This window comes from Ciconia boyciana, chromosome 4, assembly GCF_034638445.1.
Source record: "Ciconia boyciana chromosome 4, ASM3463844v1, whole genome shotgun sequence".
In the NCBI taxonomy this organism is placed as follows: Eukaryota; Metazoa; Chordata; class Aves; order Ciconiiformes; family Ciconiidae; genus Ciconia; species Ciconia boyciana.
Window position 1 is genome coordinate 62,193,794 of NC_132937.1, and position 25,841 is coordinate 62,219,634.

General features: G+C 43.4%; 1 protein-coding gene and 1 long non-coding RNA gene across 3 annotated transcripts in view; one reads left to right on the forward strand and one right to left on the reverse strand.

The window, feature by feature from the left end:
- Positions 1-16,591: 16,591 nt before the first annotated feature.
- LOC140650923 (uncharacterized) lies at positions 16,592-18,768 on the reverse strand. The gene is made up of 3 exons (XR_012042198.1): positions 18,295-18,768; positions 18,047-18,132; positions 16,592-17,037 (listed from the first exon to the last, which is right to left on the reverse strand). It is a non-coding gene; the product is annotated as an uncharacterized lncRNA (long non-coding RNA).
- A 239-nt stretch (positions 18,769-19,007) lies between these two features.
- DAPK1 (death associated protein kinase 1) overlaps positions 19,008-25,841 on the forward strand; it is a 90,220-nt gene continuing 83,386 nt past the window's right edge. For both annotated transcript variants that reach the window (XM_072859670.1, XM_072859671.1), the window contains exons 1-2: positions 19,008-19,125; positions 19,587-19,746. In XM_072859670.1, coding sequence (XP_072715771.1) covers positions 19,685-19,746 — 62 coding nt within the window. In that variant the 5' untranslated portion in view covers positions 19,008-19,125; positions 19,587-19,684. The remainder of the gene's footprint in view (positions 19,126-19,586; positions 19,747-25,841) is intronic.

Here is a 25,841-nt window from a genome sequence, read left to right on the forward strand (position 1 = left end):
ACAATGAGCAATTCTTAGCCATCTGCCCACCACCAAAACTTTCCCTCTCAGAATCTTACACTCGTCAGTGGAGAACAGGCTGAGCTCATGGGAATGGCTCTTCTCCTTATTTCTTACCCACCAAGGTGGATTAAAGGCTGCTAGAAATATGTTTCACTCTTTAGTAACAATATGTTTCCTTGTAAGTAATCACTGCTGTTGCCACGGGGATGGCATACAATGGTGAATGAGAGTAAAAGAGGACCTTAGGTTCAGAAAGTAAAATCTCTTAGTAACATAGCGTGAACAAGTTTGAAAACCATGCTGTGCCTTTCCCCATAGCTACCACTTGTCTCTCTTTTCTAGAAAATGCAAAGCAACTACAGGATTGCATCTTGTGTCAATAGGTAATGGTGAAGACAGAATATGCCACATATTTTCTTTAAAAGGCTGTTATCCTGAACTGAGTAAACGAATCTGATGGTGTAACACTAGGATTGACTCAGAAGCAACAGATGGGAGCAGGATGACCCAGTTTCTGGAGAAACAACGACCTTCTTCATATTGCACAATTTCAGCAAGACATATCTGGGGTATAGTTTCTTGGAAGTCAAACCAGCTATGGCTCATGATAGTCCCATGGGCAGGATGGGAGTCATGTGCCCCAAACCAGCACCAACAAACCTTCGTTAGCCTGGAGGCTGACACCATGCACTAACACTTTCATTGGGGATCTCTCCTTCCCCTGCTATTAGGTCTGCAGACTGTATTGCCGCCTTGCTGCGTTTAACCTGGAAAAATATGTAAATAACTCAGACACAGAACAAACTAGCGTCCAGCAATACTCAGACATATGCAGGGGTTTGAACAAACTTCTAAATGTAGTTGATAGATCCCACTGTCACTACAGCCTGGACAGCCAATTGTGTTCTGGTTCCTTGTCTTATTTTCCATTGCACACATTTAAATAGGTCTTACGCTTCCCTGTAGCAGAAGTGTAGGCACTCCTCGGTCGCTGATAATTTCCCCAGCAGGAAGCAAAACCTTTGTGGCATACAGAGTTATCTGTGTTTACGCAGTCACGCAACTTAATTATTGACCACGACAGCATTTCTTTCAAGTGATTACCTTTCTTACACAGATTCCCCTTCTCCAGCAGGATGGTGTTATGCTGGGTATTAAGAGGTCTTCTGCCAACCTGGGATATAGGACTTCTTGAGCTTGGATAGCAAGCGGCTAATGAATGGCCCACAGTTTCTTAGGGCTTCAGCTTCCTTTCCACCTCCTCAGAAGCAAATACATATGTCTCAAAGCATCTCCATAGAAGACTGTTCCGTTGCCCTTTCCCACTTCTCTGCTTCTTGTATCACATAGTTTTCTTCTCAAGCTCTTTTCAGCACAGAAGGGTACAGTGCCATCCCCTGTGATTCTGTGAAGTTCAGATCTATCACAAGACAACAGAGCGTGGGAAGCTTGCTGTAAATAGAAAGGCATTGAGTTCACTGCTAGTGAATAACTCCGCAGTTGTAAAGTATTTGTCCCAAAACAACAACTAACATTAGCTTTCACAGGAGGAAAGAACAGGGTGACTCACCGTTGAAAGGCAAAGGTACTAATCAAAGGCAACTTTAGCAGCCCTGAAATGCAGCTTCCTCAGTGAGCGATGTTCTCTCCTGCTGGGAGAGAAGAAGCATAGAGCCTAATGTAACCTACCTCATTTGGAAATGAACTGCATCGCCCAGTCTGAACTGTACAGAAAGTAGAAAAAATACAATTTAAAAAGTGTAGTCTAGCTGAAGGGAGAAGGAAGCAGGAGCTGGGTGTTGGACTAAGCTGTATAACTGAGCTACTTGCGGTGGTGGTTCCCCCTGACTTCTAAGTACCCTGAATCAAATGATGAAAAGACTTTACTTATCAAGCCTAACTACAAGAAGTGCTCTGTTCCGACAGCCCTGTGAACAGGCGTTGGGGGCTGTTACCAGCAAACCTTCTCCTACAGCCTAAAAGGCTCTCACGGACTTCCAGGTCTGGAAACAGGCAACAAGTAGTCTCATCCTGGAAAAGAAAGACCTTTCCAGCCCCAGCCTTTCCACTCCCTCACCCTACCTAGTGAATGAAAGTAGATACCTGTTTTGGTGAGGCAAAGCTTGTCAGCTCTTTTCATAAGTGTTGAAACAAGAATTGTTGAAACAAGAATTGAAACAACAAGTGTTGAAACAATTATTTCTGTTACTGAAGCCATTAGCTACACTCTCCACTAGCCACCACTCAAAACAATCAAGAAGGGCAGATGTCTGAATTAGAAAGAACTGGAGATGGATGTTACTGTGCTCTTTTCCTTACAGAAGGTCCACTGGGGCCTTTTAAGACCTATATAGGAGGTTCTGCTCAGGAGCATGATGTCTAAAGGAGCCCAGAGTTGAACCCTGGTAACCATGGGTACTACTTCTGTTATCGTGTTCTTTTATCCAGAATCTGTATGGGAAGGTGCTCTCTCTTCTATGGTCTGCAAACTGAGGCCGTGTCGTGGAAACACCAGAAGTAATCTCTTGTGTCAAGAACATTATGATCTTTTCTCTTCTTATGTTGGAGGTGCCAGCTTCGTTCTTACATGAATGGTCACATGAAAACATGAGGCTCCATGTTCTGATTAATCTGCAAATGCTGAACTGAGATTGTTCTTTGTGTCCTTTACAACTACATCTGAAGCAACAGATTCCCCAAAAACTCTTTTGCTGTCAAAACATAGATAACCACTATGGAAATCTGCCTCATTTGATGGTTTGTTTTTGTTAGCAGCTTCCTGGATACCATCTACATTGTTCATGAGGCAACATTTTTTCCATGGTCTTAGCTTGTTGAACATCACCATTACAAGCACCTGTTTGTCTCATTTCCATTTATCTGTCAGTGGCGTTGCTCCTGTGTTTCCCTTTAGATTCATAAAGAGCCAGCTGCTGCAGTGTGCCCTCAATTTGTGGTCAAAGACACCAGCTTCATATGAGGTAAATAGGTTTTCAAGAGCTGTAAACAAATTATACCTTCAGAGTGACTGTTGAATGTCAGGGAAAAAAAAGGTCAGGTATCTGGTACTGCCAAGCACTGCAAGGTCACTCTAATGAGCCCTGTTAACAGAGGACATCAGACATCAGGAATTCATCATTGTCTTTGGAAATAATGACTGGAACAGCAGAATTAAAATAAGAAAGGGCACAACATGCTTTGTATTAGGAAAATCCAGACAGATGCCCTCAGTCTTCTTTCTAATTTCTAGGATCACTGAAAAGAGGAACAGGATCGCAGGCCAAAGTTCTGAGTTCCTTGATCCCAGATTTGATAGACAGAGGGCAATTCGTAACTGATGGTCTAAGGCTGGAGGAAGGAAGCGCAGGGCTGTAGCGGGGCTGTAGCCCCTGGCCTGGATCAGGCAGCTCACTGAGCCCCAGCTGCCTGGACAGAGCCCAGGTGCCAGGAAGCGGCCAAGGCAGAAAGAGCCTCTAGCAACCAAATGTAGAAGGGTATGGGAAGCCGAGCAAGATGAAGAGATATGAGGGGGATCAGCCAAACAGGGTGAAAGATAAGAACAAATATACTATAGAAATAAAAGAACAAAGTTTAAAATTAAGGAGAGTTACACAGCATTAGGCTCCTCTAGATAGTGCACTTGTAATTCCACAGTGAAGAAATGCCAGTGGAGTCAGGCAGGGCACACATTCCTCGCTGGAAGACTTCTGCCACCTCTACCAGTTCCTCAGGATGCCCCTACCTTGTTGAGAAACAAGAAAGGTAGTTCAGACTGTAAGGAACTGCAGCTTACCTGCCACAGCTATCTAGGATATTTAATAAATGTAATGATGCAGCAGGTATAACAGACACCCCCATGTAGATAAAATTGCGCGAGCAAAATGTTTCTTTTACTGGTTTCACTTTGGGGTGAGGGGGAAAGAACTGCTCAAAAAACAGAGCTGTGACCACACCAGAGTGCTCAGCAGTGAAGTATGTTAGTATTTCCCTGGAAGCGAAACACTAGGTTCAGTCACAATCACCACATTACTCACATCTTTGGCCTGTCTGTTAACACCACAAATGAAAGTGGAGGTGGCTTGCATGCTGTATAATGCCAGGACTAAAGTTTAACTTCCCATAGGCCAATTGGCCCGAAATCCTGTAACTGAGGTTAATGCACGCATACATGAAGGCACCACCTATCTCTGCACAAGAATGCATAGGGGAATCTTCCTTGTACCACTGACAAGAACATTTACATTTCTTTTTGGGTTCTGTAGTTGTCATCTGAATTATTTTTTTTTTCACCTAGAATGACATTTTATGTCTGATCTTCATCTTTACAGTTCATTTCTGAACTCCTGTGATTTAGCTCTACTGTCTGCAGTATCAAATTTGGGTTATTGTCAAAAGGCTGCTCTTTGAATGAAGATTACAAATGTTCAAGTTCCCAGCAACTGCAAAATACTGTTCATCCGGAGAAGGATGTGCAAGTAACTCTGAGGGTTTTTGATATCTGCAGCACTTTTTGCCTGGTAAGGTCATGAGCTTTTAAGTTATCACTAGCTTTGCCTTTGCAGTAGTGTCTAAGATGTTGCCATATATCAGAATCAGTAACTTAAGTTTAAAAAGACTCTACTGGCTTATGAAATTTTATAAGATATTTAATGTAATACTCAAGATAGTCATTCAACCCCTCTGTTTTATTTTACAAAAGTCAATATGTTTTTATTGCTCTATACAGTACTTCAAGAGTTTAATGGATGTTCTTCCTTTTCAGGCCAATATCATCTAACTGCAGTGGCTCTAGGAACTGGTTATTTTCCATTTTGAACAAATGCATGAACTAATACCAATGACAGCAGAGAAAATGAAATAAGTAGAAATTTATGGCTAGCCAGTCTTGTTCTGCTTGGTCATAGTGATGATTCACTCTTTCGCTCTTTGTTCTCTTCTCCGTGCAATACTTGACACTGTGAGCAAGTATTCCCTTCTCACAGGGAAAGTGTTAAGAGCATTTTCTCTTGCACAGAAGTTTCAGGGCTAAATGGAAGCGATAGCCTGACCAAAAGTTGTAAGCCCAAGAACTCGCACTGCAGTTGTTCTTCTACACGGCATTGTCTTTCTGTGTTCCTACATAAGAGAAAATTCCAGCACCACTTTCTTTGTGTTTACCTGCCAAAGCAGAGGGTAAAAAAGCCTCATGACATTGATCTCACCCCTTTGCTTGCTTGGTGGACCTAGTTTGGAGCCAAGTCTCTGTTCCCTAATCCTACTGCAAATGGTAGGGAGGGAGGAAGTGGAGCCCAGTGAGAAGTGTGTAGACCTGAGTTTCCCTTCTCCAACCTGAGAAGACATCAGCGAGCATAAGCAAAGCAAATCGCTCACTGTCAGGCACTGAAGGAATTTACTTTCTCCTGAGCCACCTCCTTCTCAGTGGTGGGGCACCGTGACCTGGTGAGCACAAAGAGGGAGGCCAGCCACGCAGCATTAGCCTGTGCAAGCACAATAACTCCTTAAATTCTTTCTTTTTCTTAGAAAAGCCGTCCCATTTGGGAAGGATTGTTTTAAGTGATATTTCCTTATTTTCTGTGCTATTGCAAAACTAAGCCTTTTCATTATTAAAACTGCATAATTGTCAGAAATCTCAGTGGGTGCTAATGCCTGCACAGGCACCTAGCACAAAGCAGTTCCCGCCCCGGAGAACTCAGTACAAGAGGACACGATCCTTCCCCCATGACTCATGCTGGAGCTGGTGGGACCACTTCTGCAGTCCTTCTCTTCACTGTGGTGAAGAGTGGAAGGGCAGGCCCCAGGCTAGCAGTGTTTTTTATATAAACAAGTCACAGAGAAACAAAGATTGTGATTCATGGAGGTTGCTATGATACCTGAATCGCGTAGACTCCGTGTCATTCATGGGAGTGCAATCCCTGAATGTACAGTAGGATTTCCTTCTGCAGCCTACAGGCAGACGCAATCCCAGCACTTACACTGCAGTATGTATTAAAACCCACCAATCTAATAATATGTTCATTTGCTGACCCCTAAACAGTACCCAACACTGCAGTAGTGTAGCTATGCCATATAGTGTGGATTATATTGCTGATTTGGAGTTAAAAATAAAAATTAGGATCCCATTTCTCTTCTCCTTTCTACCAGGGTAAAGCTGCAACGAATACCCCCATTACAGCAGCGGTGCTGGCTAAGTGCACCACCATAATGGAATACAGGTTTTGGATTGCCTTGTAGTCCCAGAGGAATGACAGCTATGTAAGGCAGACTAAATGATAACTTTTAGTAGTCAAAGAAATGGATGGCACTTCCTAACCTTTAGGGTCTACTTCCAGTCTCAATAGCTGAAAAAACAGCATTTATGGGAAATTCCTATGGAGTTTAACAGGGAATGACAAGCTTTCTATAGAATGCTCAGAACAACCCAGAGAGCACTGCAAGATGGATGTAATTCTCCATTCAAACCTATTAGCTGCTAAATTTCTATGGGGTCTTACTGATTTCTTCCCTGTTCAATTCAATAAGGCTTTTCCATAGAAAAAAGCTGCACCTTTACTGCAGCCTACACAGATACAAGGCAGAGTAAATCTGTATTGTTTAACAGGAGGTAAAATTGCTGCTTTTCTTTTCTGTTATATACAAGGTGGGAAGTCTCTGCTGCCTAAATTCCAAGCATTTGATATGCAACAAAAATCAGTTCATACTAAACACAGCTTGTTTCAAAAAAGTATCATTATAAGTTAGGCTTAACTAACAGCAAACTAAAAGTACTCCACAGTATTCACAGAGGTCTCTCTAATAACTATCAGCTTTAGAAGAACACAGAGGGTGGATTTATGCCTGCCATAAAATTATTGCTTAGGGTAGAGTAATAGCACAGGTGAATTTAGCTTCTGGTGATTAGTATTAAAAAAAAAACACCTCTGAAAAAACATTGTGAAGTTACTGTCCAAACACATAGAAAAGCTGTGTTCATTTTAAGCTCCATTAGCAACACAAAGAGATAGAAGAAGCTGACACCCCACTGCCACTGGCAGCAGTGCCAAGGCTCCAGCTCACTTCAGAGGGGCCAGGGCTCCTGCCAGAGGGCCTGCCAGCAGGAAAACTGGTAGTGTTGTTGTGAGAACAAGAAGAGCAAATAAATATTAAAAGCAGATGCCAGGCCAAAAAGGCGCATGAGATTGCCCCTGTTCTTTATGCAGCAAGAGCTCTGAGACCAATTTTCACTTCTTCGGTGTCATGAAAATATAATTCAGTCACTCCATCCAGATACAAGTGTTGCAGTTTCTGTGAGCAGTAATTATGTGGTGGAAGCTTTGTCTGCTGGACAGAGTCCTTTGATTGCAAATCCATCATTTATAGGCAAGACTCTTGAGGAAAGAAGCAAAAATTGGTCTCAGAAAATTTCTCAGCACCACTGCTCCTTACAGAGGGTTCTGCCAGCCAAAGACTGCCACATCTCAATACGCCCTAAGAAGCCTTCCCTCTTTCCCCTGTCTTCTCATCTCAGGACACCGAACAGATGCTAAGGTTTGTTTGCAGCCTTGTTCGACAGCAAAGATGAGGAAGTGAGTGCTGAAGAGCTGTCTGAGTAAGGTCAATGCCAACCACTGATTCCCATACGCAACAGAGGTCCTCAACCAGCTTCCCAAAATGGTCCAAAGGTGAGCAATGCCTGGCAATCTAATTTCCTATACATGTATGCTAAATATAGTGAAAATATGGGACATCAGTATTTCAGCACCTACCAGCCTGGCAGGTGCTCCTAAACTGACTTTTAAACAGAACAGCATCCTTGTCTCGTCCTATCTGCACGTTGGAGGGAAAAACCCTGAGGATCCCATCTCTGTATTTACCCTTGTCTTCTGTCAAAATGAGCCCCTGGTTCTCTTTTGTTTCTTCTCTGTTTCTTGTTTTAATTTTGAGTTTGGTTTGGTTGTGTTTTGTGCAAACTAGTCATACAGAGATAAATTGCTTTGTTTGATTCGATGCCTCTTGCTGTAGGCATGCTGCCTTTCTTCTCTAAATTTGTAATTTGACTATCGATGTTATTGGTGTTCCCAGAGGTTTTTTTGCATGGAGCTCAGGGTCTCTCACAGCAGCAGAGATCTCTTTGGCAAGTTCTATGTCAGAAACAAGGTGTGAAAAAATTCATTTTAATATCATATGAAAAGCCTGCAGATATTGTAAAATACATGATCAATATAATGAAAAAAATGTAATTATGCCTGCTGTAGAGCTAAAATAGTATAAACATGAGTGTGTAATTGAAATGAACATCATGTCCGAGTGGAGAAATAGCAAATGTGATTACCGTAGTGCAAGCATTAGGAAAACGGGGTGGGATGAAGCCTGAAAGAATGAAATGAAGATGTCTTGGGGGGGAAACAGAGGAGCAAGTCTCGGGTATGGGCTAATCCTTGGCTCATCTAGCTAGTAACTCATAATTCTCATTGAAACCCTGAGAGGGAAAGAAACTCAGAAATGGTCACTATTCCTTGTACCAGCAGCTTGCCTCCAGCAGACTCAAACTGGTGATCCCAGGGGTTTGGCAGGCGACTCTGGCATGGAGCCACACAGTATTCATCTGGCTCCTGGATTTCTTTTTTGGCCTTCTAACAAAAGGCCTTACTTCTTCCTGTAGAGGGGTGATTAGCACTGCTCCTTCATTTAATGTTACTGCAGAGTTTAAACCTTTCTCACACAGAAAATGTAGAAGATTGCCTCCCGAGCACCTATTCACCAGCCCAAGCCACTGCAGTTCCTGAAGTGAAACGCGGCTGGCAGAGTGTGTTGTAATGGCCATCCAAACCTTCTCCAGTGGCTTTAAGTAAAAGTAATTGTTTTCATTAATTCTTTATCTATATGGAATAGAAAATGGTGTGGGCTGAATCCTGACCTCAGTTACATCTCGTCAGATCTGGAGGAAGAGTTTAATAGCTGTAAATGGAATGTAAACTGTAAGTGGTCTGTAGACTGAACATCAAGAACACCACAAGGATTTTTGCTGTGACTTCACACCAAGTCAATAAAGCTAACACAACAATACTTTATTTCATTTACGGGAAATGTCTGTGGGCCACAAACACTTATTTTTCATGCTTACAAACATTTCAGTAATAATACAGATTAATAAAATACAAGCAAGGAGGAGAAAAGGTTTGTTAAAAATCTTATTTCTGCTTTTGTGATACTTTCGTATTGAACCCTATTTTTCAAAAAAAAAATCTGTTCTTTGTTGCCATAGCAATAGATTCCCAGGGTGAAATTATATCATACTGCCTTTCTTCTAGGTTTCTGCAATGTGCAATCACCACCCACTCTCCTTCATTACCATCAATAATCAGCAAACCCTCCCCACCCCCAGCCTCTATTCATCTGCATGTTTTGGGGTGGAGGACGTAATAGTTATTGTTTTGACAGGTGTAGAGAAGCCAAGTGAATGCTCAGCATGCTGAGGAAGCACGGGGCGTGCTGTCTGAAATGCCTCCAGTCCAGTGCCCTCTGAGGACGCCTGTGAGTGCCCGTCCATCCGCAGTCCCGAACCTCTTCTGCACACGCGCTAACTGCCGGTGTCAGCTCTACAGCACTGCGCTGTGATCTGCTGGGAGGGGCGGGAGCAAGCACCTACGCTAGCCTGGCATTGCCAAAGCAATGTCAAGTTTGAAGTAGAACCCTGGTTTCCTGAGGTAAAATGCTATTGCATTAACTCAGTGTGCCACCTCACCCTTGCACCACAACTTCAAAATGAACACCTCCATAGCAGATCGACAGGCTGAGCAGAGCTTGCAGAACACACACCACGGCCTTAAGATTAGAACACAATGAAATGTAATGTAACAGGCTTGTATCAGCCAAAAAAAAAAATCCTGGCCTCCATGTAATTATTCTGAAACAATGTACAGTTACCACTCTCTTGCTGTGTACCTAGCCCTGCATTTAGCTGTATGGGTATTTCTCCAAGGTTGGACTCATACATGCTTTTTTAACACTGAATCCCCCAAATCAAAGCAAGTAGTTAAGTTAAACAGTTAATTCACATTAAACACTGTCCTTGTTTAAGTTATCCTGGTTCCATTACTTGAGAGGACCGAGCCAATTTATTATATTGATTTACACCAGCTGAAGAACTAGCCCTGGGTAACTTTCTGATATTTAATATTACTGAACATTTTTCACTTTATTTGAAATAGAGGCTAGTGTTCTCTAGCGTTTCTTCATATTCTCACTACTTACAAAAAGCAAGGCAACTGCAGATTTCCAAGAGCATTGAAGGGACATGGGCTTCCTCCGTCCTCCTCCTCCAGTCCCAGTCCTTTTCCATTAGCACTGCTTTCACTCCAGAGTCAGAGGTCCTGGTCATACTGCTAAGCCACCAATCCACCCACCTCCCTCGCGCAGAGGCAGGGCTGCCTCTCCCCTTGAGCAACATTCACCAGGTTTCCATTGTAATGTCTACTTTCTACTCTGAATTTCTTGGTATGTCTTTGTTGTTCTTTCATGCATCCCGACTAGATTTTTCTCTCATTGGCCAGCTTGTAAAATATTTTTGTTTTCTAAGTATGGGTATTCTTTTGCAGAATAAGAATTATTTTTCTAATAAAAATAAAAGTTTCTACTTGGCTGAATAGAAAGTACTGTAAAAAAAAGGTTCTTTGCACAGTATTATGCATTAGGTCTTTGCAACAGCATGATAGCTGAAAGTAAATAGAAAAAAAAGAGCTGCATGACAGAGCTCTTTCTCCTTGCCTGTCAGTTAAATAACCTGCTAAATATGGTTTCAGGTACAAGACACATCATTGTTAATGCATGCCTTTGTTAATTCAGGAACAAGATGTTTTGAATGCTTACTGCCCATTTAGTAATACTTTATGGATACAATAGTATCTATTTAAGCAATATGCATGTAAATAATGTATCATTTTTGTAATATGAGTACGAATGAATCATGGTGCTACTTTTATGCTGAGAATACTAAAATAACATTCTGTATTTTAATGGGGGACAAACCCCTGCTACTCACTCCCTATGTCTTGAAGCCAGGAGAAGACTCTGGATTTGAAAAGCAATCCCTTTATTTAAGCACATTAGTAAGAATTTCACCCTTTGTTCTGTAGGGCGCTGCATGCTTGGATGCTCTCCAGCCTGCACCTATGTGAGCAGTGGTTTACTCCAACAGATTCAGAGTTCACAGTGCTATGTCTAGCATCTAGACCTCCAGATCTGCTTTGCCAAATCTTGGCTACAGATGCCTGCAAGAATTTTCCATCCTAATGGGCGACTGTGACAATCACGAATAAAAAATATATTGGTTTTGGCAATGACAGCAGTAACACCACTTGTCACACCTGTTCTATTTGTAGCCGACGAGCCTCTAGGGTATTTGGGGAAGGAAGGTCCTTGACTCAGGATGTCAAATCCTACTGGAACAGTTGAGTATGTAGGTACACAGCATACAAGGTACAAGGCAGACGCTTTTCCTTTGAAAATTGCACAGAAAGAAAATAATCACCAAAACATAGAACAAATCATCCATCCATCCTAGTAGCTGACCTCATTAAATAACTTGTTCAGCTTTATCTGTGATACAATAATAAATCAATTAAGGGGATACAATACTAAATGAATTAAAGGCATGCTGGGAGGGATTAATTCAGCTGGGGAAAATGGGCTCTACCCCCCTTTTAACACAGTCTGCATCATATGACATGGGAGGTGCTCCCTGCTGGCCCTCCACACCACAGTTGTATCCTGCCTTGCTTTGGAAATTATTATTTTGGCCCAGAGCCCTTCCTCCATCATGTTTACTCCCAGTTTACTCCCAGCAAAGAGGTGCTATCAGGGAAACCGTCATGACTCCCTGATCCTCAGCAGGCTATCGTAGCCATCCATAGCAAGGTGGAACGTACTTAGGTTTCATTACCTTAAGCTAACAATGCAACTAGGGGAAATAAAGAGGATGGGGAGGGCCGGGGAACCAAAATTCAGCAGGCAATGGCCGGGCATCACAACCATTACTCTTTATACTAGGTGAAGTTAGAGATCAACCTCAGAAACCGGCATTTCATCAGGACAGATTTTTTCTATACCACAGGGAACTTCAACTGACCGGATTACAGTACTTGAACAATATACAGTATCTCTTAATCAGCCAGCCAAGATCAAGTGTCACTTACACAACAGAAGCCTCTTATACTTTTTTCCATACCCTTTTGCTTGGTGAATCCACCAGTTTGCAAAGCTTACTTGTGCTCCTACCTAGCTCTCTGCATGGCACGCACACAAAAGCACTCTGCAGGATCCAAGTGTGTCATGGGCAGCACCTGGGCAAAGGAATCACATGCAAAGGTAACTGAGCGCAAGCTTCAAATTTCTCCCCTCAGAAATTACAGCACAAACATTTCATTGCCTGCTGTACACGTAGGCAAGGTAGGCAGATGGAATGTATGGGCATGAAACATGCCAAACATGATTGCTCTATCTCCCAAACATCTAGATGACAACTCCATGCAGCCATATTTGTTGTAGATTCATGCTCAGGGATGTTTTGCTTTCAGAAATGCCCAAATACACTGAGCAAACACTGCAAAACAGTCAAACAGACATTTTTTTATATGCTAATGATTTCACACATAGGCATTTCACCAACAGCTGGAGAGTGCTACTCTCTTAACACTCCCCCTGTAGCTAGGCAGGGTGCCAGGCAGCTGATAAGTTCATCCCATCGCATGATTTTCAAACTGCTGCCCTTGGTTCCCCAGTATTTTGAGGAACCTGCATCATGTACTAATTCAACAAAAGAAATCTCTGACACTTTTACCTTTAAATATTGCCTGCTGTATCTGTTCTGGGTTAGCACTAGTCAAGTTTTGCACTATGAGCTATTCTCCTCCAAAAATTGTGATAGGCACATGCAAGCACCAGCGTGAAGATAGAGTTTTGGATCAGCACAGTGTACAGATTTTGAGATTCCCTTGGTAAACGTTCTTTCAGAACAGAAGACGCAATAATGCTAGCTGTAGTAACAAGGTATTTAATGTGGACTCTGCAGCAGTGTATCTGTCATGCCAGACCTACTGCAACAGGAAAAATCTGGGGTAGCAGTTACAAGCATTAATGACTTTCCATCCAGATTTTCACAGTGCAGCCTCAAAGGGAACACTATCACATAGGTGTCCTGGCTCGTGGGAGCTGACAGAGGCAGTCTTAGGGACTAACTGGAATAAGGAATTAAGCATTGGGATAGCATCTTTTTTCAGTCATCATCACTCACTTCAGGTGTGATATTGTGCAAGTCAGACTGATCCTACAGACATCCTGCATGTATAGTTTAGTCACGTTTAGCTAAAAAGAAAAAAAGAAAAATTACTTCCAGCAATTAAATACACATCCATGGTTTGGGGGTTAAACCCCATATCTAGCCTGCACTTCCAATGCCTTATCTGTAAAATGATTACATTAAATACTTCTCAGCATTTATTTCTAAGGATAAGGCTACGACCGCTGTATTACTGTACTATGCCAAAGGAATTTGAACCCACAAGTGGCTTTGCCAGGCAGCAAGCCAAGGCCAAGTGTCAGCAAGCACATTTCCCTTCTAACAGGAGACATCGCTGGGAAAGTGGTGTGAGAGGTTTGGCTGACTACAGCACCAAAAGATACTGCCACAGGCACTATCCCGCCGACCTCCTCTGCCCTCCACGTGGCTTTCTCTAAAGCTGGTTCTCATCCCTGGCAAATGCAAGTGAGTGCCTGTTCAGCATCTACAAGCATAGTTACTTAAGGACCCTCACTGCTACAGAGGTGTAGCAAAGGATAATTAAAGCAGCCGATGTTTGCAAAGCATTTGGGGAGCATTGAATGAAAGTCGTTATAGAAATTTAATTACCCTTACTAACTTTTTTATTTTCTTTTTTATATATACTTTGATTTTTTTGTTTGTCTCATGACTCGGATTGTAGAGGCTCCCTTAGAAAAAGAAAAAAGAAGAAATAGACATTCAGACAGGACAGCAAGAGCAACCTCATCCTGTCATCCATTACCTCTGGAAGCCTACTGATCCGAACAAATACGTTTTCATGGTATCATATATCACTGATAGGTCTCCTGAACTTTTACATTTCAAAGCTGAGCGGCAGGAACTGTAGTGCATATTGTGCAAGAAACTGATGCAAAGCTCATTGTTTTATGACAGTAAATGTTATAAATTATCATTTTTAAACCTGCATATCACAATACTGAGATGTCAGTCAAGTTCAAGGTTTATAGTGCAATATACTGTACAAATAATACACTGTGCAATATACTGTACAAACTGCCTTCAATTTCCCTGTAAAATTCTTGAAGTAGTTTGAGAATTACGGAGGACTTCCAGCAAGTGCTTTCTTGATTTCTTCTTTCAAATGTAGGTTTGGAGTATTCTTTGGTGCGACTGAAGAAAATTTACTAAACATGCTGTTACATATTTGATTGGTTTTGGTTTTGTAGGAAATCAAACTCTTTGAGCTCAGAATTAAAAAGCCAAAAATCCAAAGGACTTTCTCATGCTACTTTAGAATATATATTTTGTCTCACGGAATATGTAATCCTATATGCAACATAAAGATATATTATACTATTAGAAGTAACATTTTAACTAAATGTTACAAATTACACATTTACCTTACTGAAATTACACGTTAACAAAATCTTTGTCAAAATGTTTTGACTTGGAGTAAACCTGCTTTTCAGAAAGAACACTTCTGCCAAAAATTTAATCATTTGCAGTTTGTTTTCTATTAAATAAATATACAGTAACAGAGAGACCAAATCTACATGGGAGAATAGTTACAAGAAATCTAAGTCGAAGAGATGTAATTGCTATTTAGTTCTGATTGTGGTTAGTGGTTATTCTTAGGTCATTTGTCAGAGGCTTTCGTAATCTTAATTCAGCTTCAGGGAAAGACCCATCCACTGTAGATGTGAGTCTTCCTTTTTCCATCGACAGCTTGACTTTTCCAGTGGAGAAGAGCTGCCCTGTCAGGGCATTGTCACAGAAGGAATGGCATACAGCTTTGTAACCCAAACTCCAGAAGTGCTTTGCCTATGACTCTGGGTTTGGGCTTTGATTCAGGGAGATGCTGATACATATGCATTTAAGCCCTCAAGTAGTTCAGATAATCTGCCATTTGCTGGTCCAAATCAGGCATTCAATTAATTGCCTTGCCAAATAGAGACTTTGTTGTGGGATGTACATGATATGGGCCCCTGATGAATAAACACATGAATTAGTAGATCCTAGATTAGCTGTAACTCTCTTGGGAGACAAAACACTTTTTTTTTTTAATGAGGAACTGACATAAATACCTAGAGAATATAAGAGGCACTCATCTTTCTGTGGTGCTTTCAGAAGAGTGATGCTGATAATTTTCTATGAACTTGACTTCTACGTGGCTTCCAAAACACAGCAATTAAATTTTTAACAATTTTTAACAAAACAGTGTTTTGTTTATTCCTTGAAATGCTAAGGAATGATTTTTCCAGCCTGCAAAATTTACTCTGCACCACTTAGTTGAGCCTAGTTACAGTGCTAAAAGTATTGCCTTGTGAAGCTACAGGTCCTGCCTTCTTTATCAGCAGCTTCAGGCCTTTGTGAAAGGAATCGATGGATTCAGTCTGCTTTCTTGAGGGATGTGAGCCCTAATCACAAAAGTCACTGGCACATCTGGAGCTCCTTTTGTAGGAAAAATGCTTTGGGTTTCCCCAAAAAACATTAACGTTAATGTGACATTAACGGTCACCCTCCCATTCTGGTGTCATCCCTGGTGTCTTTGATGGATACAGAAGAGCAACTTTCAGGGGCAGTAACGACATTGCCTTGTGAGAAATTAAAATAGATATGAAAAAAACTATGAATCAGCACAGAGAACATCACACACAACCCAGGAAATTGCTGTTACAGTCATGCCAAAAATAAATGCTGATCTCTTAAAAAGAGAACTATAGGCAGAAGAAATAATAGCCAGCCTAAGTAATTTATGTTCTTTGCCATAATTAGTACCTTACTTTATTAGGAGAGACATCTTACCTGGGTGACAGAAACAAATCAGACAGTGATCTTGAAAAGATTTATCCTGAAACAATACACTTAATATGCCTCCTTGTCTGTTAACTTTATGTAGAAATGGCTGTGTAGATTCAGTAGCAAAGTGGCTGAAGAGTGCTATAAATCACTTGACTTGCACAAATAATGTAGCTTTCCTTTCACTTAACACTGCTTGGGGATACAGGTACTTCCTGCAAATTTGAACTCTTTGTAATATTTATTGAGAAACAGAACACTTGTTTTTCTACATAGCAAAATATACATGAACCACTTGACGTAGTAAGCTGGCAGGCACAAATCCCTCCTTTGAAAACACATTTGTTGTTATTAATCTTGCTCCCGATCCTCTTTCACACTGAAATAATCTTACCGACATCAGTATCACTCCTGATTTACAACAGCATAAGTAAGGAGTTAATCTCACTTTATTATTTCTGTTATATTACAATAAATGAAAAAGACACATTGGCTTGAAATCATGAATCATGAAATCATGGAGATTTTGCTACTGAGTTTATTAGGGATGGATTTTATCTAATGTGCTTTTAAACCCATAAGCGTAAACCACAATCACAATTGCTGGATTACATTTGATAGCAATGTAAAATTATTTTTCCCATTTACATGTGCAATCCAGTATCATTCTCATGGAAGTAGATGAGCATTTTGAAAGCATTAGCAATGGGGCTGGGTTTTCACGTAGATTAAGTGTTCTTAGACTGCAAGACGAGTGCCACCAGGAACAGGCAAGCCCTTTTGAAGTGGGCTGCATCAAACACAAGCGGTTGAGTATTTCTCTGAGGAAACAGGAACGGTGCTTCAGCTGGCAAACATCTGAACGGTGCTTCAGCTGGTAAACAAACATCTGAGGGGCCTGAACAACAAAATTCAGGTATCCCAGACCTAGATGGACAGGCGACAGGAGCAAGATTTCCCTCTTCAGATTCGGTTATTAACTGAAAGGGAAAAGAGAAACATTTTAAGTAAGTCATTGTTTTGTTGATCCTATGCATCTTGGTAATTATGTGTTATGGTGCATTGATTCCAATGTGCGCCTGCTCTTACCTGAATCAATAGTGAAATTTCAATTGCCTCAGTTAAAGCAGGGCTGGCTCATAAGGAGTAATACTGAACTGCGTGTTTGAGTAGTGCTTGCAATGCAAAATACATACAAGCTACAATGAATGTTACTGCTGTATGAGCTCAGGACCATCATAAAAAATCCCGAAACAAAGAAGTGAAAAACATCTGAAGATCAAGCAAGGTTACAGTGCTTCTGATTTCATGGGCTGGCTCCAGTGATTGTCCTCATTTCCAGCAAAGGAAGAATCTCTAAAACCAAAATGAACTTTTGAACCGGTATCCAGGATTTGTTAAAAACCTTGAGCTGTGTTGAAAATCAAACAACCTAAAGTGTGTGAGTCATGACTTTGAAAACCCGTTAGAGGTAAATACATAGAAGATGGGCTGAAGACAAGGCACAGCATCATACTCCTGCATGTCTGGCTATAAATCAAATAGTGAGGGGTGCACAGTTCTGAATGTAACTCAGTCTGAGGAGATGCCACCATGCTGCCCTCTTTGAAGATGGCTTTATGTAACTTGACATCCAGTGATCCGTTCCAATGCCCTCCCTTCATTTTACAGATGACATCAGTAGAGGCACAAAAATTTTTGATGCTCGCCCAAGGTCACGCCGTGACTCACTTGGAAGATTTCAGGGCTTCTGTAGTTGTTGCCCTGTACCTGAGGAAGGCCAGGCTCTTGCAAGTGCTAAAGCAAGTAAGTGTAAAATCATATGACTGCATTGAACTTTTTTTCACCTTTGATGAGCAATTCTTTTTCTGAGAGATCTCAAGAGTTCAGATGGAAGTTAAAAGCTGTTCAGTTACCCAACATCATGTACTCGCTAGAGGCTGAACAACATGGATGGGAGGAAAACAGAGCAACTAGGAAAAAACTCACCTCCAAAATGTAAGCAGTGGTCAAAGTTCCAACTTGGCATGGGACCAATACACTACAGGAAACATCATGCGCTGGGAAAGCTGAACCTGAGCAGCAGCAGCGCATGTGACGATAGGAAACGTTAACAAACGCCAAATACAGGGTGCAACACCCTGCAGAAACAGTTTAATGTATTTTGTGTTTATAAAATGCTGATCCTTGTTACCTGGTGATAAAGGAATACCGGCAAACTGTACTTAAATGCTTACTTTATAGAGTGCCTAAGAGCACGGACGCTGCCGGGGCTCCCCGCCGCGAGCTCTGCCGTGGGCACCCTGTCTGCGGGGCCGGGACCGTGCGGTGGGCACGCTGCCTGCGCTCGGCCCAGGGTGAGCACGCGTGGAAGGCTGCGCCAGGCCTCCCGCCCCCGCCGCTGCTGACGGGGGCCCAGGGGAGGCCCTGCCGCAGCGGACGCGGGGCCTGGGGCGGGGGCGGGTGCCGGTGCCGGTGCCGGTGCGGGGCGGCGATGGCCGCGGCACTCGGCGGTCCCGCGGGCGGGCAGGACGGCGCCCTCCGCGGCACCGCCCCGCTCCGTCCTGCGGCGACGGCCTTTTTGACAGAGCGGGGTGCCGGCGCCGGGCGGGAGGAGGGCAGACGCCGCCCGCCCCGCGGCGGCCCCCAGCCCCGCTTCAGCCTGCCCGCGGCGGGGGCGCGGCCGCCGAGCGGGGCGGGGGAAGGCGCGGGCCGCGGGCGGGCGCGGCCGGCGGGCGCTCACACAATGGCGGCGCCGGGAGCCGCCCGCAGGCCCGCGCCGGCCGGGGGGGCGGGGAGGGGAGGGGGCAGGCCGCCGCCGTTCCCCCCGCCGCCGGGCCGGGCCGGGGCGGGGCGCGGCGCACCGGGCCGTGGCGCCCGGCGGCGGCGGGGCGGAGGCGGGCAGGCCGCGGCGAGGGGCGGGGGGCGCGGCTTCCCATTGGCCGGGCGGCGGAGCCCCGCGCAACGGCGTCGCGCGGTGCCTGCGCGCCGGCCGGGAGCGGCCGCGGCGCTGTCGCCGCCTCACAGGTCGCCGAGCGGCCGGGGCGCCGCGGCGGCAGCAGCAGCGGGTGAGAGAGGAGCGAGCGAGGGAGCGGGCGGGCGGCGCGGCGGGCGGCGCGGCGGGCGGGGGGACCGGCCCCGCGAGCCCCTGCCCGGCGGCGGGGAGGGGATCCCCCGCCTCGCCCTCCCCCGCCTCGCCCTCCCGCCCTCGCCCGGGGTCAGGTGCGGGGATGCCCGGGGGCTCCCGCCGCAGGCCAGGCGGCACGTCCCGGTTGACCGGGCAACGGAGCCGCGGAGGAATGCGGCGGGCGGGCGGCGGCGGCTGGGCGGCGGTGCGGCTGCCGGGGAAGGGGCGGGGGCGCGGGGCGCCGCTTTCTTCTCCCGCCGCCCGGGCAGGGGCAGGGGAGGTGCCCTGCGGCCCGCGTGCGCCGCTTCCTTCGGGGCTGGGGAGGGCGGGGGGCGGCCCCGGCGCCGGGAGGGAGGCCGCCCGGCCGCGGGCAGGGGCGTTCACCTCCGCGCTCCTCCGCAGGGCGCGCAGCCGAGCGCGGGGCGGCCCCGGCGGCTCCGGGGCGCTGGTGATGAGGGCGCCGAGCAGGGGCTGAAGCCGGCGGCGGCGAGGCGGCGACCATGACGGTGTTCCGGCAGGAGAACCTGGAGGAGCACTATGAGACGGGCGAGGACCTCGGCAGGTGGGTGCGGGCCGGCGGCGGGCTTGGGCGGGGGAGCCGTTAGTGCTGAGCGCGGCGGGCGAGGGGCGAGGGCAGGCGCAGCTCCTGCCGCTTGAAATGGCCCCGCGTTGCCTTGCCACCCCCTCTGAGGTGCCCGAAGACGGGAAAGGGAGTTGTGTTTTAAGCTACGGCGTGTTCGCTTTTATAAGGCGGGTCTGGTGGGATTTTGGAGTTGGGCAGGTCCTCATTGGTACCCTCTCTGCTTGGTGCCCATCTGGGTGTCGTGCGGCGCGTACGGGCATCCCTGCTGCCTTCGGGCCGGAGGGGCACCTGTGAAATTGTAACGCTTGCTGCTGTTAGCCAGGCGGGTAACTGGAAACGTGGTGGGTTTGCAGGATAGAAGTTTGCATTGTGTTAGTAGTGAAGGACTCCGTATGTATTGCATGTCCGTTTTGCTTTAATAACACGATTAAAGAAGTGAGAGAAACTCTGTAATTGTATTTCATCAATAGTACTGCAGTGAAGATTGCTTTCTAGGCATTGCTGTTGGAGCTGGAAGTCAGGTCAGGGGCTGCGTAGCAGAGCACTGCAGACGACGTGCTGCCTGCTTGAACCTTGATTCTTGAATGCTGTGTGGTGATCTCCTCCTGCCACGCTATTTGTGTGAAGAGCTCAAGCTATTAGTCATGCCTTGTTTTTTTGGTGCTTTCTGTGTTTTAAAACTGTTAGTTTAACACTGAATTATGTTAAATGCGAGGCCTTTCACCTTCCTTCCCCCTTCTTTAAGGGGGAATCTGATGCCATTTTAGCCTGCCAGTGTGGCAGAATCCTTTTCTAGTGTTCGTCTCGGCGATTTCAAAGCTTAGGATCAGTGTTTAATTACCACAGAGCAGTATATGTGGGGCAGATGATCCCGTGGCTACTTGTGTGTGCCTTTCCAGTGAAGGGTCCAGTGATAGCAAAAGTTGCGAACAAGGTACTGGTGTAGAAATTACCTTGGTATTTTCAGTATATTTACTGGTACAGGAAATTGGAAATACAACACCCAAAAAGTGGGTTACTTAAAAACTACCCAAACAAACAAACAGAAGGCCCCCACATTACCAGAAAGTTCATTGGACTGTATTTAAAATAAACTTCACCCCGTTTATGTACAAGCTTGTTGCTGTGACTTGTACAGGTACATGATGAACGTGTACTTTTATTTTCACATAGTGTTCTGGGTTGGCTTTTTCATACATCTAGAATGACAGGCTATGTTGGACAGCGAAGTTGTGTTAACTTACTGGGTATCTTGTTAGACATGTTATCATGCTAAACCAACCATAAGTTTGGGTTGTGTGGTCTAAATATTTTGTTTGGACACATGAAATTGTTTGATTTGATTTCCATTCTTCTTGGCAAGAACACATAAAGTGTTCTGAAATTCAGGTTTAGGTTTCTGGACTCCTAAAGATAAAACTATGTTTGTACTTACAGGCACTGATCTACTTTATAGAAGAAAATAGACACAGATCTAGAAATTATCTGATCTATCTTAAAATTACGGGTTTTTAAGGTTCTCCAGGGAGAAGATGTCAGTATGCAGGTTTAGAAAGTGTTAAGGTTTATGTAACCTCTCTCGTATTTTTTCTAAACAGAAAGTGTCAATGCAATATTTGGTCCCCAGTACATATTTATGAAATAGAACAACTGCCCTTAGGCCAGTTATGTAAGAAATGTTTAAATGTATGGGGGTTTTTCCCAAACAAACATGCTCTGGAAGTCACATGTTAGCTCCAGAACATGGCAGTGAAGACCAAGCATTTCATTTTTACAGTACGGGGAAGTACAAACACTGAATAATGTTATATAGTCAAAACAAAGCAAATGATGTTTTTCAAATTGGCAGAATAGTAGGTAATGGAGTTCAGTAAAAAACTGATATATTAATGTGATCAGTTATAGACAAGGTGTTACAGTACTGAGGTTGTTTTTATTCATCTTAATGCTATATAAGCTTGGCATGCGGTCTAAACCTATAGTATTTTAAGAATTTAATAGAAAGTTAAACTATGCTCTTGTTTTTCCTTGGAAAAAAATAAAGAAAACTAAGAACCTCATCAGTTTTACCTACTTTTGTGAGAAAATACCAGTGGATGGTAGAACATTGTAAAATGTTTGACAGGGCTTTTGCTTTAAAAATGGAATGCAGTTATTTAAAAGGGCCAGAGCTTTCACTTCAGCATCACTTTGAGAAACTGGGATTATTCCACTGCAAAGTGTTGCTGTAAAACCATAAGAGTAAGCAAATATCGGGATAGTTGTTGTATGGTTTAGTTCAGTGGTGTGCTTAACTTCTTTTTAAACTTAAATTTCTAGGGTTGATTGAAATACTCTTTTGTAAATCCCATCGTTTTCCATTCCTCCTTTACCCCTTAAGTAGGTTTCTCACCGTTACGTTTGCATATAAATGTAGTTGCAAATGTCAACCCTGAGGCTCAAAACGCAGTGAATATTAAACACACCTTTGACTTTCCATTTGGGAACCCAAATCATGATTTAATACTTGAGCTAAGCAATGATGAAGGGTTCCATTTTGCAAAATCAACCTATTTTTTGCCTTCTTAGGGAAGAATTCTTTTTTTTTCCTCTTACTTAGCTGCAGTCATGCAGCAAACAAGGTGAATAAATGAACAGATGAGTTTTTATTGACAGAGGTGTGTTTTGAGTGAAGAGATCCTGAAGTTCCTAGGCCAGCCTGCCTTTTGAGAAGGCTCAGTGAAGATGCAAATACTCAGAAATTTTAATAATCTTCACTATTTTCCCTTGTAAATTATTTAGCAGTCTTTATTACCTTATAATACTTCTGACAGTAACTACAATAAAAAAATCATTTTAATAAGAAAGTGATCTAAGACAGGTGTCTTGAAGAAAGTAAATGGGTTGTGTAAATGAAATTTTTGATTGAAACTAATAAAGGAGGTTTAAATATTGCTTAACATAAAACCTGGAGTTGTTGGAAACAAGGAGAAGGGATAATGGTGTGCCTGGGTTGAAAAAAAATGCACAGTGTAGTTTTCTGGTATTTCACAGTGCCTTTGCAGAAAAAGTAATAAACAGTCCTTGTCCTTTTACCAAAATGTTTGAGTTTTATTCCATTATTTAGTTTGTTTTGATTTATGCCTGGGGAGAATAAGAAAAAAGGGACTTGATTGTGACTACTGACAGGATCACCGTATTTGTCTTGCCTGTAGGTGATTTCTTCTGACATGGTCATGGCTGTTCAAGTTGGTTTGTCTTAAGCGTTTGTACCAAAACAATGTTCTGACACCTGCGGATCAAATGTTGTCTTTAGCACAGAACATATAAGAAGATTGTGCTCTTGATCATTGTGTATGTTGCATTGCATACACTTTTTTTCTGACTTAGAAATTCGAAGTGATACATATTACTTGCATTGTTCAGATGCAGGCTACCTACAGATGTGTTAAGTAATCGTCTAACCATGAAATTTCAAGGGGTGGTAGAGATTATCATGAAAGAGCAACAAATTTACTAAAGCTGTTTTGTTCATTTCAATTCTGCTTGCAGTTGCAGACGATGTGACTGTGCATTTTAAATGCCCTGCTGCAGTGCTTTTACTTCAGTCCACGCAAAAGACAGGAATTCAGGTTCATCAGTATTAAAAACCTCACCACGGTGAGCACACAAGTAATGGCCTTGAAACCAGATCGAACTAATCAAAATATCTTTTTACCCTCCTGTGATTGGCCTTACTTGGGAGTTGCTACAGGACTGTGAGAAATGTGGCATTGCTTAAATAATTATAGAGAGAGGTACCCAAACAAAGCGATGGTATAGATACATACTCTGTCTACTTACGTGAATTGAAGGGATTTAGTTCCTGGTGTTACAAACAGCTCTCTCCTCCTTCACCCTCTGCCCACTGTTTGTGGGGGTTTTTTTCTTTAAACTTTCATGTGCTTCCTAAGAGAGATTCAGATTGTTGAAATAAAGTTTTGGAATTGAAGAAAGGTATTTGCATTGCACTGTGGTTTGCAATTTTTAGATTCTTGTTGATTCAAAAAGTAGGAAGAGGTATCTAACGATTTTAAACTTCAAGCCTGTTTGGACCTGTTGGACTCACTAGGGAAACACTTGCAACTTTTTGTTGAATAAAAGCTATGAAGAATCTCAGCAGTTTTAGAAACCGGTCTGTTCCTGCATGGTAGCTCACTAAGCAGAGACGCTAACAGCAAAAAGCAGTAAGCTAACCCTACTATCTAAGGTATCTAATCGCTTTATCAGTTGTGAAGGAAAAATGCGTAGGATAACATGCTGAAGATGCCGATAAGAGAGAACAGGGAGTTGTGCAAATGTGTATTTACAATCTGAAAAACACTCTCTTTTACCTTTGAGTGTTGAGTGAAAAGAGATTCCCCCCCAGACGCTGGAAACTTACTTCTGTAGGAGTATGTAGGCAGAAAACACACACACACGCACGCATTTTTGGTTATTCACATACCAGTTTTCAGAAACACTGCTTTTTAGAAGTGTGAAGGCTGTCCGTCATTTATCCACACACCATAACTGTAAAAACATCGCACTCCTGTGTTGGGAGGAAAGTAAAAATACCAAACAAAAAATACTTGGATAGCAACTAAAATTTGACCTTTGTGGCGCTTTTCAGGCTTGACAACCTAAACTAATCTTGCTAACGAGCTGACATGCTAAAATTGTGAGTATTGTCAAGCTCTGTTGTGAGATGTATCGGATGTGAAATTCCTTTGAGGTGATACTTCCTTTCAAAATGGTCACATTTAAAACCCATGCCAACTGTCTTTAATAATGTTAGTGTAACACTTTTTCCTATGAATTATCAGATTAGAAAGTCATATCGGGGCAGGGGGGAGAGCAATGTGAAAGATGGTCTGGTAAGGCTAAAAGTATTGCATGTAAGGTATAAAATTTTTAACTGTGATACATTGAAATTTCCGGTTTCTGTTTTCTTGAATTTTCTTGCTATAACCTCATCTCCATTGCTCCATTAAAAGGCATGTGTTAACCTTGCTTTTCATACAGAGTTAAAATGGTTAAGTACTGAAGATGCAGAAGGTGCAAACCTCTGCGGTACAGTTTCCTGTGTTATTCATACAAGCACAATTATAAATGTTTCTTCTAATGCTGGAATTCACTGCTTCTATAACTACATGTATGCAAATCCCAGTAGGACATGATAATTACAGTAAATTGAGTGACTCTGAGTTTTCCAGGGACAGGGACCTGGGAAGGGACCCTGAAAACGTTGGCCACAAAGCTGCTGTTTGAGCAGGAAACCTGGTTGGTTGGTGGTGTCTCTGCGTGCTTTTTTTTTTTTAAGAGTTGAAAATTGTGAAATTCAGATTACAGCAAAGCACCCTTTCTGTGCTGTTCATGAACCGTGTAAATGTTGTATCAGTCTTGTCAGCTCTCAGAGAAGTTGATTATTCCATGCTTCTCTGCAAGGCCTAGCCCTGATGGTTGCATGGGTACTGAAGAAGAAGGTCTCTTAACTGGAAAATGTCGTGGGAGGAATTATTCGTCTGCGTCTGAAGTCACTTTACCTCCCAGCCATGCCTCAAAATACCTCTTTTTCGCAAATACATAATAACCTGCAAGTTGCCGATTGCACAGGCTGCAAGAGGCTGTCACCATACAGTGCTACTGGTGACAATTACTGCCTTATAAAATGGGCTGAGAGGTTTGCTGCATGAAAAGCACAAGAGGTGCAGATGCTTTTTGGGTATAACTGCTTGATCCTGCTTAGTTTATTTCTCGCTCTGGGGGAGAATAATGCCTGCTTTGTAGGTCTTTTAAAACAAAGTGTAATTAAAACTAGAGCTTACTGATTATTCTGTGCCTTCAGTTTGAATGCACAAACCTTTGTAAATCTAAACTCATCAGGAAGCAGATAGAGTGCTCGTCTTTGATTTCTCTTCTAGCCAGGCTCAGTGAGGCATGATCGGTACTGGAACTGGTATGTTAGGGGTGTGCCGAAACTTTCATTCCATCCTTCCGGGCTTTGCTTTTTTGTCCTTCTGTGTTTGTGGGGGTTTTTTGGTGTTTCTTTTTTTTCCTCCCCATTATCTCCCTTT